The following is a 14,159-nucleotide window of genomic DNA, read 5'->3' on the forward strand; positions in this document are numbered from 1 at the left end:
CAAAAGGGATGCTGAGTTTTATCTGGAATAGTCTGTGTCTGCTGTTTGTAGAGTGATGGATGTCCCCTGTCATAGCCTTGATGATAATTCATTTTATTAACAAGTATTTAAAAACATCTGAGGTGGCTCCCCTGTCACCCTGTCAGGTTTAAAGAGAGCCGCTCCAGCGTCCTGGATGGGGACCCTTATACGGCGCATGACAACGGGACGCTGGAGGTTCGCACAGCTCATTCCTCCAACAGCGGCAAGTACACCTGCGTGGCCAGGAACTCCCTTGGAATCTCAGAGAACCACGTCTACCTGGAGGTCAAAGGTTAGAAATGAGTTTCTGGGCTCCTTTGCAGGAACAAATCACCGGCTAAATGCTAAAGCTGCATGGCAATGGTGTAGATATTGTATGTTCTCAAAAAATATAAAGAATATAATACGGACCCAGGCTTTAAAAGATGCCTTCACCGCCCACAGAGCCCACACGCATCCTGAAGCAGCCGGAGTACAAGGTGGTGCTGAGGAACCGCGACGTGGTGTTCGAGTGCAAGGTGACACACGACTCCTCCCTCATGCCCACCGTGACCTGGCTTAAAGATGACGATGAGCTGCCCGACGATGAGAGGTGAGAACGATATTCATTTCCCTCCTCTGAACCCTTCGTCTAGGTGCCGTTAATAAGATGCAATCAGCCGGGTATACCACGATCTGCATGTCTATTCAGGATTGCTGCTGTGCTTTCTGCTAGGTTTGTGGTGGACGTGGACAGCCTGACCATAAAGGACGTGACAGAGAGCGACGCAGGAACCTACACCTGCATCATGAACACCACCCTGGACCAGGACTCGGCCAGTGCAAAGCTCACCGTCGTGGGTGAGGGCCTTCAGCTGCCTCCGAATCACACATACACAACGAATCACACATGAGTCAAATGATATGATTCAAGTTCATTAAAAAAAGGCTTTTCAGCCTGAAACCTAGCTGAAATCCCGGGAAAGTAGGTCAAGCTAATTATGGAATAACTGAGATTGATTTAGGATTCGGTCCGGAGGGTCTTTTCTGTCATGCGTTGTATAGTTTGGGTAACTGTATGTCATGCAGAAAAATAAAAGATGTCTTAGTGGAATCTCGCCACAAGACAAATGATGCACCAGTGAAATGATCAATAGACCTACAAATAACCTGAATAAAACTTTCAATTGGTAATTAAACTAGCGCTGTCAGTTGCTTTATATTAAAGCTGGCAGGTTACCATTCGCTGCAAGAAACGTTTGCCGACAAATTTTACAATCAGAATCCCTCACTCATACCGGCGCTCTTGTATTGGCATTGACATTCTCTGCTGCTGATTGGCTGCCAATCTCTAGTACCATAGACCCCAACAAATCATACAAAATGTGGCTGCTGCAGTCATTATAACTCGTAAATAAGGGACAAATCTTATACTGTATTAATGCATAGTATATGTATTATTGGCACTTCTATAACATAAATCAGCAAAAGAGATAATAGAGTAGAATGAATTTTTTTTCATAAATGTTGCGATCAAATTTTACCTTGCACCATTTTTTGTATTATATATTTAATAACACTATTAAATTTTGTTCGATCTTAAAAAAAAAAAAAATCTCAGTTATTGTTGTTTGAAATAATTGCACTGCCACAGGAGTGGGCTTTTTTGACAGTTGTGGTCATTAGCATCATTTCTCACAGGAATTGTCCTTAGGCTTTGGTTTTGAGTGATAACAGTTTCGCTGCGGTTCTATAAGAAGCTCACCGCAAGGCCTTGAACGCTCGAGGTGTGGGCTTGGCGTGTCCGATGCTCTTCAATGATGAATCTAACAGTAAATAGAGACAGCGACAGTGGAAAGCGAGGCCAGCCTCACAGTAATTGCTCTGTCGTGAAGAATAATGGCTAACGCATCTCAAGCGTTTCATTTTTTCTGCTGTCGTGTGACTAACCCCCCCCGAAACCCCTTAATCGCTTCTGTTCTCCCTGCACTCTCTGCTCCTCCAGATGTCGCCAGTGGTAAAGCAGATTCAGATTGCATCCCCTCACCCAGTCCTGGTCCTGCAGGGCGTCTCTCCAGACTTTTCACTCCAACTGTACCAGCATAATAGCCAGTAGCGAATGTTTCCGGTCGTAAACAGCCTTGGTTGGAGTGAAAATGTCCTGGCAGGGGTCCACCAGGAGCAGGATTGGGGACGTGCTTCTGTTGCACTTGTCGAGCATGCTGTGGCTCGGGCGTGTTTGTATTTTATTTATGTGTGTGAGCGTGTGCATCAGTAAAAAACGAAGACGAAGGTCTTGCTTTTGATGTTGTGCTGCAATGGTGCGTTGTGGGTGATTTTCTCATGCATGTGAGGTGTGCATGCTGCTGGAAAAGCAAAGGTTTGCCTGTTGCCTTTTTCTTAATGACCTTCAAAGGAAGAATAATGCCATCTGCCGACTTTATACCGTATATATATATATATTCCATAGGCTCACATTTATTAGTTAAATTGCATTTTGAAATTGCATGTTGCATGAAATGATGTCTGAAAGATGCATTTTGATTGGGTGTTTGTGTGTTTGTAGCTGTACTAACACATGATGGCATTTCCCCAGAATACCCGGACCCCCCCAGTGACCTGGAGCTGACGGACCACCGAAGCAGGAGTGTACAGCTCACCTGGACCCCTGGCGATGACCACAACAGCCCCATCAAGAGTAAGTGTATTGTGTAGACTAAATTGCATATTGTTGCCATGCAACATATCTAACAGCAAGTTAATATTTATTTTTACATTTGCAGTGTTTACGGATATTTTTATTCCGATTTCAGCAACCACCGTCAATTTCCGCAGCTGTATCTGCATGGTATAAACATAAATTAGGAAAATAAAATAAAAATTAGAAATAAAACAACAATGTGGGGGTAAGGGATTACATATGAGTGTGTACGGTGAAATGTATGCACACATTTTCTCTGCAAATGGACTGATTGGACTGTTCACTGATTGGACTGCCAGCTTTTACCGTTCAAGCTGCAAAGTGACTATAAACCCATGAACAGCGGGTGCGCTGTACCGCTCACGCCTGCATTTACCTGCTTCCCTGAAGCTCTTGTTTTATCAGATCTGATCACGTCACCAATCAGGATGTTGAGCCGTAATCGGAGAAGGAATTTTACCTCAAATATGTCACGGGCTCAGTTGCCATGGCTCCTGTTCCCCTGTGTTGGGCATGTCTCTCTGCAAATGTTTACCTTCCACTTCTTACACCTGAGGAGGACCGACTCCCTCGGGTCCTTTCAAGGTTTCTTTGCCAGAGAATTATATTTCACGTGAATAGCCAGAGTTTAATTTGGAGTTTTACAGAGGAGTTCATTGAATATATCCTGACATTTGCAGGGTTAATGTGTTTTATTTTCCCATTTAGAGTTTCTCATCCAGTACGAAGACGCGCTTCATGATCACGGGAAGTGGCACAACCTGACAGAGGTTCCCGGCACCAAGACCACGGCCCACCTCAAACTGTCCCCCTATGTCCACTACAGCTTCAGAGTGCTGGCGCTCAACAGCGTGGGCTACAGTGAGCCCAGCCAGCCATCCCAGCAGTACAAGACCAACCCAGCAGGTGTGTGTGCACACATGTGTGTGTGTGTATATTTCTTGTTAATGGACCGAGGACAGATGCATAAGCTTTCAGTGACAACTCTTCAGTGGAATTACAGCGAACAGATTTCCTGCTCTAAATCAGCCCAGAGAATCTGGGTTATTTTGGATCATGGTGTCCTGTTCCTGACTATAATGAGGGCATCATCTCTCTCCTCTGCAGCTCCTGATGAGAACCCCGCAGGAGTCAAAGCTACGGGGACAGAGCATAACAATCTAGTTATCTCATGGAAGGTAAAAATACATTTTCATATAAACACTGTTTCATGCATTACCATTATGAACAGTATGTGTGTATGTATATATATATATATATATATTATATATATTTTTTTTTTTTACAGCCAATGACAGCCCTGCAGTCCAACGGTCCCGGGTTGCAGTACAAAGTCAGCTGGAGGCAAAAGAACGTGGACGAGTGGCTGTCATCCACAGTCGCCAACGTATCCAAATTCACAGTCTCGGGCACGCCGACCTTCGTCCCGTACGAGGTGCAGGTTCAGGCGGTGAATAAGCACGGCGCCGGACCGGAGCCTGGTACCGTCGTCGGTTACTCTGGAGAGGACTGTGAGTTGAATAAGGGACTCCACACAACATTTTTCTCTTGGTGTCTACATATTGGTTTGTTCTTATAACAAAATGTTTATTAAACTTACCTTTTTTCTCAAAAACAATGCAACTGAAATTAAAACCATTTTGAAAGGAAAAGTTTTTACAAATATCTCAGCTTTTAAAGAAAACATTAGAAATACTTACAAATGTAAATAATTTTTTTATTGTCTGTAGTAACATTTGTTAGTAGCGAAAACAACCAAATTGTGGGTTTTGCCTGCAAAGGTGCTGGAGGGGTTTTGATCTCAAGTTATTCAGGAAAAGATGTATGGAAAGGATGCAGTGAGTATGATGTGAAAGACACGTGGAGGGGTATTATGATAAAACTAATATAGAAATGTTCACATCCGTTTTCTTTTAATAAAATATATTTTACTTATAAGTGTATACTTTACTTTATAAGTGTACAATAATGAAACGGAAATGCCCTTTCACAGTGCCTGTGGCCGCCCCGGACAATGTCCAGGTACGGGTGGTGAACTCCACCCTGGCCGATGTGCACTGGGACCCCGTCTCGGCCGAATCGCTCCGTGGGCATCTGAATGGATACAAGGTACCACCGTATGGATAGAAAAATGTGAAGTTGTTTAGTTTGGAGCAGGGAGCAGCCGCACACTTTCAAGTGTTGATTTTTTTAATTATCTGTAATTATTGGAATGTGAAGGTTATGTAGGTGGGGCAGTGGTGGCCTAGCAGTTAAGGAAGCGGCCCCGTAATCAGAAAGTTGTCGGTTCGATTCCCGATCTGCCAAGGTGCCATTGAGGTGCCACTGAGCACACTCTGCTCCCCGGGCGCCTGTCATGGCTGCCCCCTGCTCACTCAGTTAAATGCAGAGGACAAATTTTACTGTGTCCACCGTGTGCTGTGCTGCTGTGTATCACAAGTGACAATCACTTCACTTTTAAAGGTGTGCGTGTGAGCGTGCCTGTGTATACCACCTGTGTAACTGTCCTGGGTGTTTTTGGCTTACCAGATTTACTACTGGAGAGAGAGAAGTTTGCACAAGCGCAACCCTCACCATTCTGAGCAGCAGATACTTACCTTCAATGGCAACAAGACCCATGGGAAACTGCCCGGCCTGCACCCCTACAGCATCTACAACCTCAACGTCCGTGTGTTCAACGGCCGTGGGGACGGGCCCGCCAGCTCCACCAAGCAGTTCAAGACTCCAGAGGGAGGTAGGTGCCACGCCTCACAACAGCAGAGCTACGCCTTGCGTCAGTGTGGTCGCAAGAGCCTAAGACGGGTCTGTCTTCTGTCCGCACACAGTACCGGGCCAACCATCCTTCCTCCGGATCACCAAGCCCAGCCTGGACTCCCTCAACCTGGAGTGGGGTCCCCCCGCCCACCCAAATGGACTTCTGACCGGCTACACCCTCAAATACCAGTCAGGTGAGAGTCCAGGGAATTCAACCCTCTGTTTAGTTGCTCTACAGTGGGATTAGGTTAAGATTAATTAACCCTTCGCATGAGGATTATACATGTAAAAAAATCTTTTTCATAGCTTAGAAAATTGATTTGTTTGTCCTGGTCTGTCTGTTGAAAATGATTTTATTGCCTTTTATGTGTTATGTGTGATCATTAGCCACAAATCCAGTATTGTGATCCAGTCTTTGAATGAGTTTCCGCTAATAATGACCCCCCCCCCCATGGTTCACTGAAGACTGATTTCAACCACTTCCCCCACCCCATCTCTCTTCCCACCAATCCAGTTAATAGCACCAATGATCTGGGCCCAGTGGAGAAGCTCAAATTGCCGCCCAACGAAACAAGCATGACGTTGCACAACCTCAAGTACAGCACGCGCTACAAGTTTTATTTCAGTGCCGAAACGGTCAAGGGGCAAGGGCCTTCCATTTCAGAGGAGGCCGTCACCGTTATTGATGAAGGTGAGTTTGTCAGGGCGCTAATTAAGATTGAACTTTTGCATTAAAATTATGCTTTAAAACTCCAGAGATCATGAATCATTAATTCTAAGAATTAGTTGGAAAACATTCATGGAATAAAATGGATATATAAATATATAAATATGCTTCCATGAAAGTGTCAAAGTAGTTTCATTTTTGTATAGGTTTTATTTAATTTGTGCAGTTTTCATGTCAGTCTTGTTAGTGTTTGAGAGCCAAATTCTTGTTTTCATTTAATTGATCTTCATTTCATTGCATTCTTTAAAGTTTCCACATTTGAATTCTGTAATCTGCATTCATCTCTCTAGTTATGCTGAGGTGGGAAAATGCAAGAAGCTCCAGTAGTCATAGTACTGCTGTACAGCTAGCAACATAGGGCCAAACTATTTAATAGGAACTATTAGATTGTGTTTAAATAGATTTTTATTCAGATGTTAGTAAAGGCATTCTTAGAAAAAGAGGTTTTGGTGCCCACATTGTTTGTCTTCTACCATCTGCTGATTCAATTTTCAATTGAAGTGACATGAAATTGAGTAAAATGAGAATTTGCACCAAAGAATCAGAGTCAAATAGAGAAGCCTGAAGAATTGTTTTTTCTCTTTAATTTAATGACCTACGTATGATAATATGCATCAGTGGAAATGAATATGTTTTGCAGAAATGATGTGTTGTTTCATTGGATTGCTGTCAAAGCAGGAAATGGCACCAGGCCATTTGTTTTCAGAAAACACGTGGTAGTTGGCGACACTGCCCTGTGTCGTGTCCTCCTGTCCCTCTCCCTGTGTCTGCGCTTAAAAAGTCTTCAAACACCACTCGAGATTAAACGTGGGGAGGGGTACGGAGACCTGCATGGGGCCTGAAACAAGATACACGCATGAGCAGTATAATTGCACATCAAAATGCAGCCTGCGACAAACCTGCAAGCTTTGCAGTTTGCAAAGCTTTTTAAACTGAGTTTTTATCATTGTCCAGTGTGTAATATCCATTCTGTGTTCTCTTACATCCATACTGTAAATGTAGCAACGTATTCTTTGATCTAATTCTATTGAAAGCCTAGTTATATTGTGACTTGGGGTGTAGCTTTTCTGCAGCTAGCTAGCTGACCAGGTAGATGGCAGAAAGCCTTCCTTTCCAAGCCCATTAGCTTTGTTGGCTGCTTTCCTCCCACAACCCACTGCATCCTGCCAGACCTCTTGCTTCTTATTTCCTGTTGTCTGATTGACTGCTGCTTACAGTCTGTTTGTGCTGTGTCCTCTCTCTCTCTCTGTTTCTCTCTCTCTCTCTCTGTGTTTCTTCTCCGTGATCTGTTTTCCAGGATTCCCAGAACCCCCCCATCCTCTCTCACCAACGTCTGAACACTCCTATCGACACAAGGGTACTTGCGCTTTAGACGTACTAGAACTAACCTGTCCTGGCAGATTCAACAGCGTTGTCTGGCTCACAAGATAGTAATGAAACTTGCTTATTCATCATGCAAGTGACTAGTTGCACATATTGATATGATTTATTCTACTTCATAGCTTTAATATCCTTTGCATTCATTTGCGTTTGCAATAATGATGACCAGCTACACATGCATAGGTGTGCAGTTTAGCTTGTGCTAATACTGGGTTCTTGTACTGTATCTCTCTCTCTCTCTCTCTTTCTCTCTCTCCTGTGTGCTCAGCACGGCCACTCGTTCCCGGCCCGGTTCTCGGGAATCTTAGCTCGTCCCTGGGAGAGGACGGAGTGCTTATCAGTTGGGAATACTGGGGATCGGAAAAGAACGTTTATGTTGAATATATAGTAGAAAACAGTAAGAGACGCTGCTTTTTGTTTTCTGCACGGGTAGACGGGTATAGGTGACAAGAGACACGCGTTCGTGACACGTGTAACAATAGGTTCTTTTAGAAAGCTCCTTGTGAGTTTTCATTATCTGTTCTGTGGTCTCTTACACCTATACTGCAAATGTAGTGACATACCATATTTAAACTAATTAATCTTTTATTCAATTATATTGAAGACCTAGTTGCATTGTAACATTGTTACCTTGTTATTTATCGTTTTACACTAATGTGTACTTATTTGAATTTAGAGCCCATGTAACATGCAAATTAAACGTAATCACCATAGTACCATCTTTATTAATGAGAGCATTACCATAACTAACAGGAAGTAGCTTAGATTTAGTTTAGGCTTTATATGCACGGCCCATGCTCCATATAGAGGATCATAAGTCTGCCGAATGTGGATCCTGAACCACTGATCCTGCGTTTACCCCTCAGGTAACGAAGACTGGATGAAGGAGCTGGTAAATGGCTCCCAGACCTATGTGCTTAAAGGCTTAAAGGAGGGTCTGGCGTACAAAGTGCGAGTGGTTGCTAAGGGCCACTCAGACGAAACGGTTCACAGTTCGGAGGAGCTTTTGGTCACAGTCCCAGGTGAGGCAAGGCCTCAGCCATCACCCTGTGGCCTTGTCGTTAGCGTGAATGCTAGCACTGAGCCAGATCCCCGCTCTGTGTGTCTGTGGTGTTTTTGTGACGTTGACTAGCATGGGCCTTCCGTGTGTTGCCAGGATGTTCATGTGGTGACCTGTGTGTTATATGTATTGTATTTTGCATGGTGACTGAATTGAACAGTGTCACGGGTCCTCATGCTGTTTATCCAGTAACAAAGATCGTTGTCCAGGGCTCTCAAGTCTCAAGCATTCACACATTCACGTGTCACACATGGCATTTCTCACACTTTTATTAACGTTTACCACACAGAAATTCCTGCACCGAGGTTAACAAACAAATCACAGCTTTAAACTTCAAGCATGCAGTTTTTCTCGAATGAGTAGCGGATGGATCCGACTGCTGGCTCCTTGTGCCTGTCCTAACTAGCCAATCAAGAAGAAGAAAGGACCTAGACAACAGCCAATCAGGAAGTAGCAGTATTGTGTTCGGGTAAAATGCAGAACAACCACCAATGAAAAGGCATCCTGGAAATTTCCACGTTACTCTGCTACTTGTAACGAAGTTTTACAACCTGTTAAGTGACCACCTGATCCAAACAAGTAGCCTATTTCATATTTTGTTATTAAAGGATGACTGACATATTCTCACATTATAATCATGTCTCTCACCAAATGGGCTAAATGATTTTATTGAATTGTCTGAGCCCTGTATCACATCTTTTTATTCCACAAGTCTAAACAATAACAACCAAGCCAATAACAAACTTTATTAATGAAACACCCCCATTCCTGCAGCCCATCTTACCCCTCGCTCCCTTTGACCACGTGATCATGGAGCGGGGCAGGGTGGTGGTGGTTTAGGTTTTTTTTTTATACTGGAATAACTCTCTTACCTGTCTAATTAGCTTTCAACAAGATCAAGTTTGTATTTTTTGTATTTCTTGGTTTATTGGTATTGGTATATTTAAATAAAAGAATACAACGCTATTTCATTTATTGTGGGTAAATCTACACAAGCAGTGGAATTTATTGCTATGCAATGGGGCGGCACCTAAAATCTTGCCTAGGGCAACAAATTTTTCAGGATCGATCCTGCCCCCACACCCCCAATTTGAGTGCATGCACAGATCTCTCACCCCCTCAGCAATCTCACTCCAAACACACTTCAATACTTGAGAGCCCTGGTGTTGTCTTCCTCATTGAATTATTCTTCTTGATTTCCAAGTCTGTATGTGTCAGTTCATCTGTGATCCGGTATGCTGGTATTTGATCCGTTTTGTCGCATGGTGTGAAATGTTTTGTTTTATTTAATGTTGCTGTGTATGCCGATGAAGTTCGATATTTAGATATGCTGCATGTTCGTGTTCAGTTGGTGTTCAGGCCTGACGTCGTTCACCCACAGTGCACCTTCTACTTTTCTTTCCTTTCTTAGCCATGGCCAGCAGACAGGTGGATATTGCTACTCAGGGCTGGTTTATTGGCCTCATGTGTGCCATCGCTCTTCTCATCCTCGTCCTCCTCATCGTCTGCTTCATCAAGAGAAACAAAGGAGGCAAATACCCGGGTCAGTTTAGCCATTCCTGTTGTTGCACAAGGGCCTTTTTATTTGCCATATAGTCATTGTAGACATTAAATTAATACAGGTATTGGCCTGTCTCTTTCTGTTGCCAGCATATTTTTTACTGCCACCCAAAAATATCCCACTAGCAACCATCTGGTGGTCAGAATCTAGCTATAAGGTTCATAATAAAGATTATATCAGTTTCCTGTAACTAAGAGAAGAACGAACTAAAGTTCTCTTGAAACTGACCAACAAAGTCAGGCATGTAGTCTCTAATAAAGGCTGATAAGAAATAATAACTAATCATGTAATTACCATGTATTGATTTCCATGTATTGACAGGCCTAAATATAAGACGGCCCTCTACATTCCTTCCAAAATCTTGTGTTTGGCACCATCTGTGTTTTTGTCTAGATAAGCTTTTTGGACGTAGTCCAGGATATATGCTATGTACTATTTAGTACAACGATACAGATTTATAGTAGCTAACTATGTACATTTGTAATGGCTCTTGGCTCCAGTCAAAGAGAAGGAGGATGCACATGCAGACCCCGAGGTCCAGCCCATGAAGGAGGATGATTGTACGTTTGGGGAATACAGGTGAGAGATTTGACTGTTGCCACGGAGCTGGCGAACGCCCCCGACCCACCTCTGTTTCCCTCCCCTACAACCACCTTCACCTCCCAGCAGGACTGGACATTACGGCTCCTGTTAAAGCAGCGCCACGAGCACCTGGACAAGAGGACCTCCAAAAAGCACGAGTGCAAGCACAATTTCATTTCCCCCAATTAATTAACCTGAATGTTATTTTCAGACTAAATTCAGGATTATATTTTTAATTCTGCGCTTCTTCCTGTTTAGGAAATAAGACACGGTTTCTAAAGCTGGTTCTTTGAGATTTGTAGTCTTACTGCATACATCATTTAAATGACAAATAGAATAGAAAATGCACAAATCATATAACTTACAGACTTCTTATGCATATTGTGTAATATGAGGGGGGTTCTCCAAACAAAATCAAATTTAAAAGCAATGTTCTCACGGTGCTTTCTTATAAAACGTAGGCTGCTTCTCCAGTCACATGCAAATAAGTGGGAAAAAATAGCACTTTACTTTTGTATAACATTGTTTGAATAATTTTTTTGTACTTAAAAAAAAATAATTTTTTTTAAGTTTACAATGCCTAAATTATTATTTTTCTTTTGTAAATGACTTTTTTGTATCATTTTCATTATTATTGAAGGTTGGATTTGTTGACCACCATGCCATTACATTCTCTGGCATTTAGAAAAAAAATAATGATGTGTACTATGCATGGCTAATAAATGTATTTCAATAGATATTACATCTAAAAAACTTTGCATTGCTGTGTATGAAGTTGCTAGTCAGCAGGTAAACAGAGTATGTGTAGAGCTGCACTTCAGCTAGGGCCTTTAATGGGCACGTCGTGTCGGTCTCACCCACCGGGAAATATTGACGCATCCCCTCAACAGGTCAAGTGGGTTGCGTGTCGCACAATTCGGACATATGAAGTTCAATCCGCTAAAGGTATTAATGCTCTGGGTGTAATAGGTACTGGTCTTGGGCCAGTTTGAATAGAAATGGGCTGCTTGACTGTCACTATTCACAGCACTGAGCAAATGGTCCGAACAGGCCACAATGTGAGCTTTATGGATCTGCTCCTTCTGTGTGGAGTGCCGTAGATGTCTCGGAAGAAGGAAGCCTGCCACTGGGAGAAAATACGCTTACGTTTTGACATTTCTCATGCCTGCATTTCCACAAAAAAAAAAAACCCATCATAAAACCAGTCAGAAGCATCAAATTACTTGAGGCACGTGTTAATGTGTCAGTGCATGACACGTGATATCAGGCTCTCCAAGCTGATCTGTTTACAGACAATGTAGCTGTGCGATTGCGGTTTTATGATGGAGTCGAGTGTTTGTCCATTTCAGGCCTCATATCAGTGACTCATTGTGTTCATTTTTTTAAATGATCCCTGATTACTTTCTATTAACATGCTTTTATTGACAGCTGCTGAAATATAGATAGAATGACTCTTGGATCTGGATTTGTCAATGCAAGAATAAAATCTAAATCTCCGGCGATAGCAGGTGTCTGTTCCGACAGGAATAGAGAATAGAGTCCATCACTCTCAACTGCAATTGTGTGTGTTTTTTGTTGGTGTTTTTTTACATTGACTGTGGCATGTCGGCATCGCCATTCTCTTCAGGAGCGCTTCCTGCATGCCCTCTGCATTGCTGCTCCATCCTCAGGAAACGGCAGATCCAGAGCTGACCTCCATCTGTCACCATTCCACCTGTAACGCCTGCATGTTATTTTCTCCTAGTGACTCCGAGGACCATAAACCGTTAAAAGGGAGCCGCACTTCGTCCAATGGGACGGTAAAGAGAGACGACAGTGACGACAGTTTAGTTGACTACGGCGACGTCGGCGACCCACAGTTCAACGAGGACGGCTCATTTATCGGGCAGTATAGCGGAAAGAAGGAGCGGGACACGGCCGAGTGCATTGAGAGCTCCGAGGCGCCGTCTCCCATAAACGCCATGAATTCCTTTGTGTAGACACTCGCGATGCCACCGGGCGAGCGGGGCCCTCGCGACATTGAACTGACGCTGGCGAGACCCACGGATGAGGCCCTGATTCGAAGACAGTGAAAGGAATGCAGTTGTGTGAGGGAGGACGGAATGTTATGGACGAGCAGAGTGCCGGCGTGGACAGATTTTGGAGATGTGTAATCTATAAATTATCTTTAATCAGCTTGTAAAAAAAATTCCTGAGTTCTAATAAGGATGATGAAAGTAGGTAGAAGCTACTTGACTAGCTCTTTTGAGCGTTTATGAATTATGCTATGCCCAGGTAAAAATGCTCATGACTGTTTTACGATGAAAAAGGGAGCAATGGCTGCCCTTGTGAAGTGTTTGTATATAACCGCAGGAGATGAATTGTACATACAGCAGTCACCTCGAGACGGAACGTCACCGCTACGTTGGGCAGCTGCGCGTACAATCGGGAGAGCTCTAACCCCTGCATGACCCCCCACCATCCGAGCCCATCTCCACGACCTTGACCTGCATGTGACCTCCGGCGGCGTTTCCACGGCTTGGGGGGCGGAGTCAGTCGGGCGCGAGGCGCGCAGGGTGGCCTTCAGCATAGTGCCTTCGCAGAGACGTGAACTCGTTTACCTTAAGCCCCACCCCTAACCAGTTAAAGAGCGGTAAAACGCAGCACTGACACCAGTATGGAGGATAATCAGACGCTACTCTTAATAAAGCCTCGTGCAGCTATCCTTCTCTGGGTAAAAGAAAACCACACACACACACTGACTTCATTCCAGATATATATAAAAAAAAAAATCTTCAGGACAAATCAGTGAACAGATTCCACCTGCCATGAATTTTTTCTTTTCATAACTTGCATCAAGTTTTAATTTAAATTTTAAGCCTATTAAATGTAGATATTCTGTTTATTTCTGTAAATATTCCGACTTGTTGGGCCTACAAATTGTCTGGCAGGTTTGACATGTTGAGGGTGTTGTGTTCAATATTTTATATATATATATATATATATATTTCTTTTCATTTTTTTCTATGGACATTGTGCATTGAAGCTCACTTTGTGGGAGTTTTCTATCTTTTTTTCTTCCAGTATTCTTATAACGATTTCAGAATGGCTTGGGCTTCGACCACTTTCCTTCCATACAGCACAACTAAATTGGCCCTGAGATAAAAGCGTAGTGCTGTGCAGCAGTGTGCATGTGTAGGGCGGCCCATCGTTGCTCTGCAGCGTTGTGGACTAAAGCACTAAACTCGTGTTGAAAAGGATTTTTCTACGCTTACATAATGACAAATGTCTGGATTTTACTAACAATGTGTTTTACATTTCATTTTTTTTTATTTTATTTAAGCTCCTTCATTTGAAAGTTCAATCATTGCATCACTAATCATTGTATAATAATGAATAAATAAATGTAACTATC

At 43.1% G+C, this 14,159-nt stretch overlaps 1 protein-coding gene across 17 annotated transcripts in view; it reads left to right on the forward strand.

The window, feature by feature from the left end:
• nrcamb (neuronal cell adhesion molecule b) overlaps positions 1 to 14,159 on the forward strand; it is a 55,336-nt gene extending 41,177 nt beyond the window's left edge. For 8 of the 17 annotated variants that reach the window (XM_028959156.1, XM_028959160.1, XM_028959163.1 and 5 more), the window contains 18 exons: positions 147 to 313; positions 466 to 613; positions 737 to 861; positions 2,006 to 2,017; positions 2,597 to 2,698; positions 3,410 to 3,607; positions 3,809 to 3,879; positions 3,990 to 4,212; positions 4,695 to 4,810; positions 5,231 to 5,435; positions 5,527 to 5,649; positions 5,970 to 6,146; positions 7,480 to 7,539; positions 7,831 to 7,959; positions 8,429 to 8,584; positions 10,034 to 10,165; positions 10,684 to 10,762; positions 12,510 to 14,159. In XM_028959156.1, coding sequence (XP_028814989.1) covers positions 147 to 313; positions 466 to 613; positions 737 to 861; positions 2,006 to 2,017; positions 2,597 to 2,698; positions 3,410 to 3,607; positions 3,809 to 3,879; positions 3,990 to 4,212; positions 4,695 to 4,810; positions 5,231 to 5,435; positions 5,527 to 5,649; positions 5,970 to 6,146; positions 7,480 to 7,539; positions 7,831 to 7,959; positions 8,429 to 8,584; positions 10,034 to 10,165; positions 10,684 to 10,762; positions 12,510 to 12,744 — 2,458 coding nt within the window. In that variant the 3' untranslated portion in view covers positions 12,745 to 14,159. Of the gene's footprint in view, positions 1 to 146; positions 314 to 465; positions 614 to 736; positions 862 to 2,005; positions 2,018 to 2,596; positions 2,699 to 3,409; positions 3,608 to 3,808; positions 3,880 to 3,989; positions 4,213 to 4,694; positions 4,811 to 5,230; positions 5,436 to 5,526; positions 5,650 to 5,969; positions 6,147 to 7,479; positions 7,540 to 7,830; positions 7,960 to 8,428; positions 8,585 to 10,033; positions 10,166 to 10,683; positions 10,763 to 10,852; positions 12,407 to 12,509 lie in introns of those variants that run through there. The other 9 variants (XM_028959159.1, XM_028959165.1, XM_028959168.1 and 6 more) reach the window with 5 other exon arrangements.

Source organism: Denticeps clupeoides, chromosome 17, assembly GCF_900700375.1.
Source record: "Denticeps clupeoides chromosome 17, fDenClu1.1, whole genome shotgun sequence".
Taxonomy (NCBI): Eukaryota; Metazoa; Chordata; class Actinopteri; order Clupeiformes; family Denticipitidae; genus Denticeps; species Denticeps clupeoides.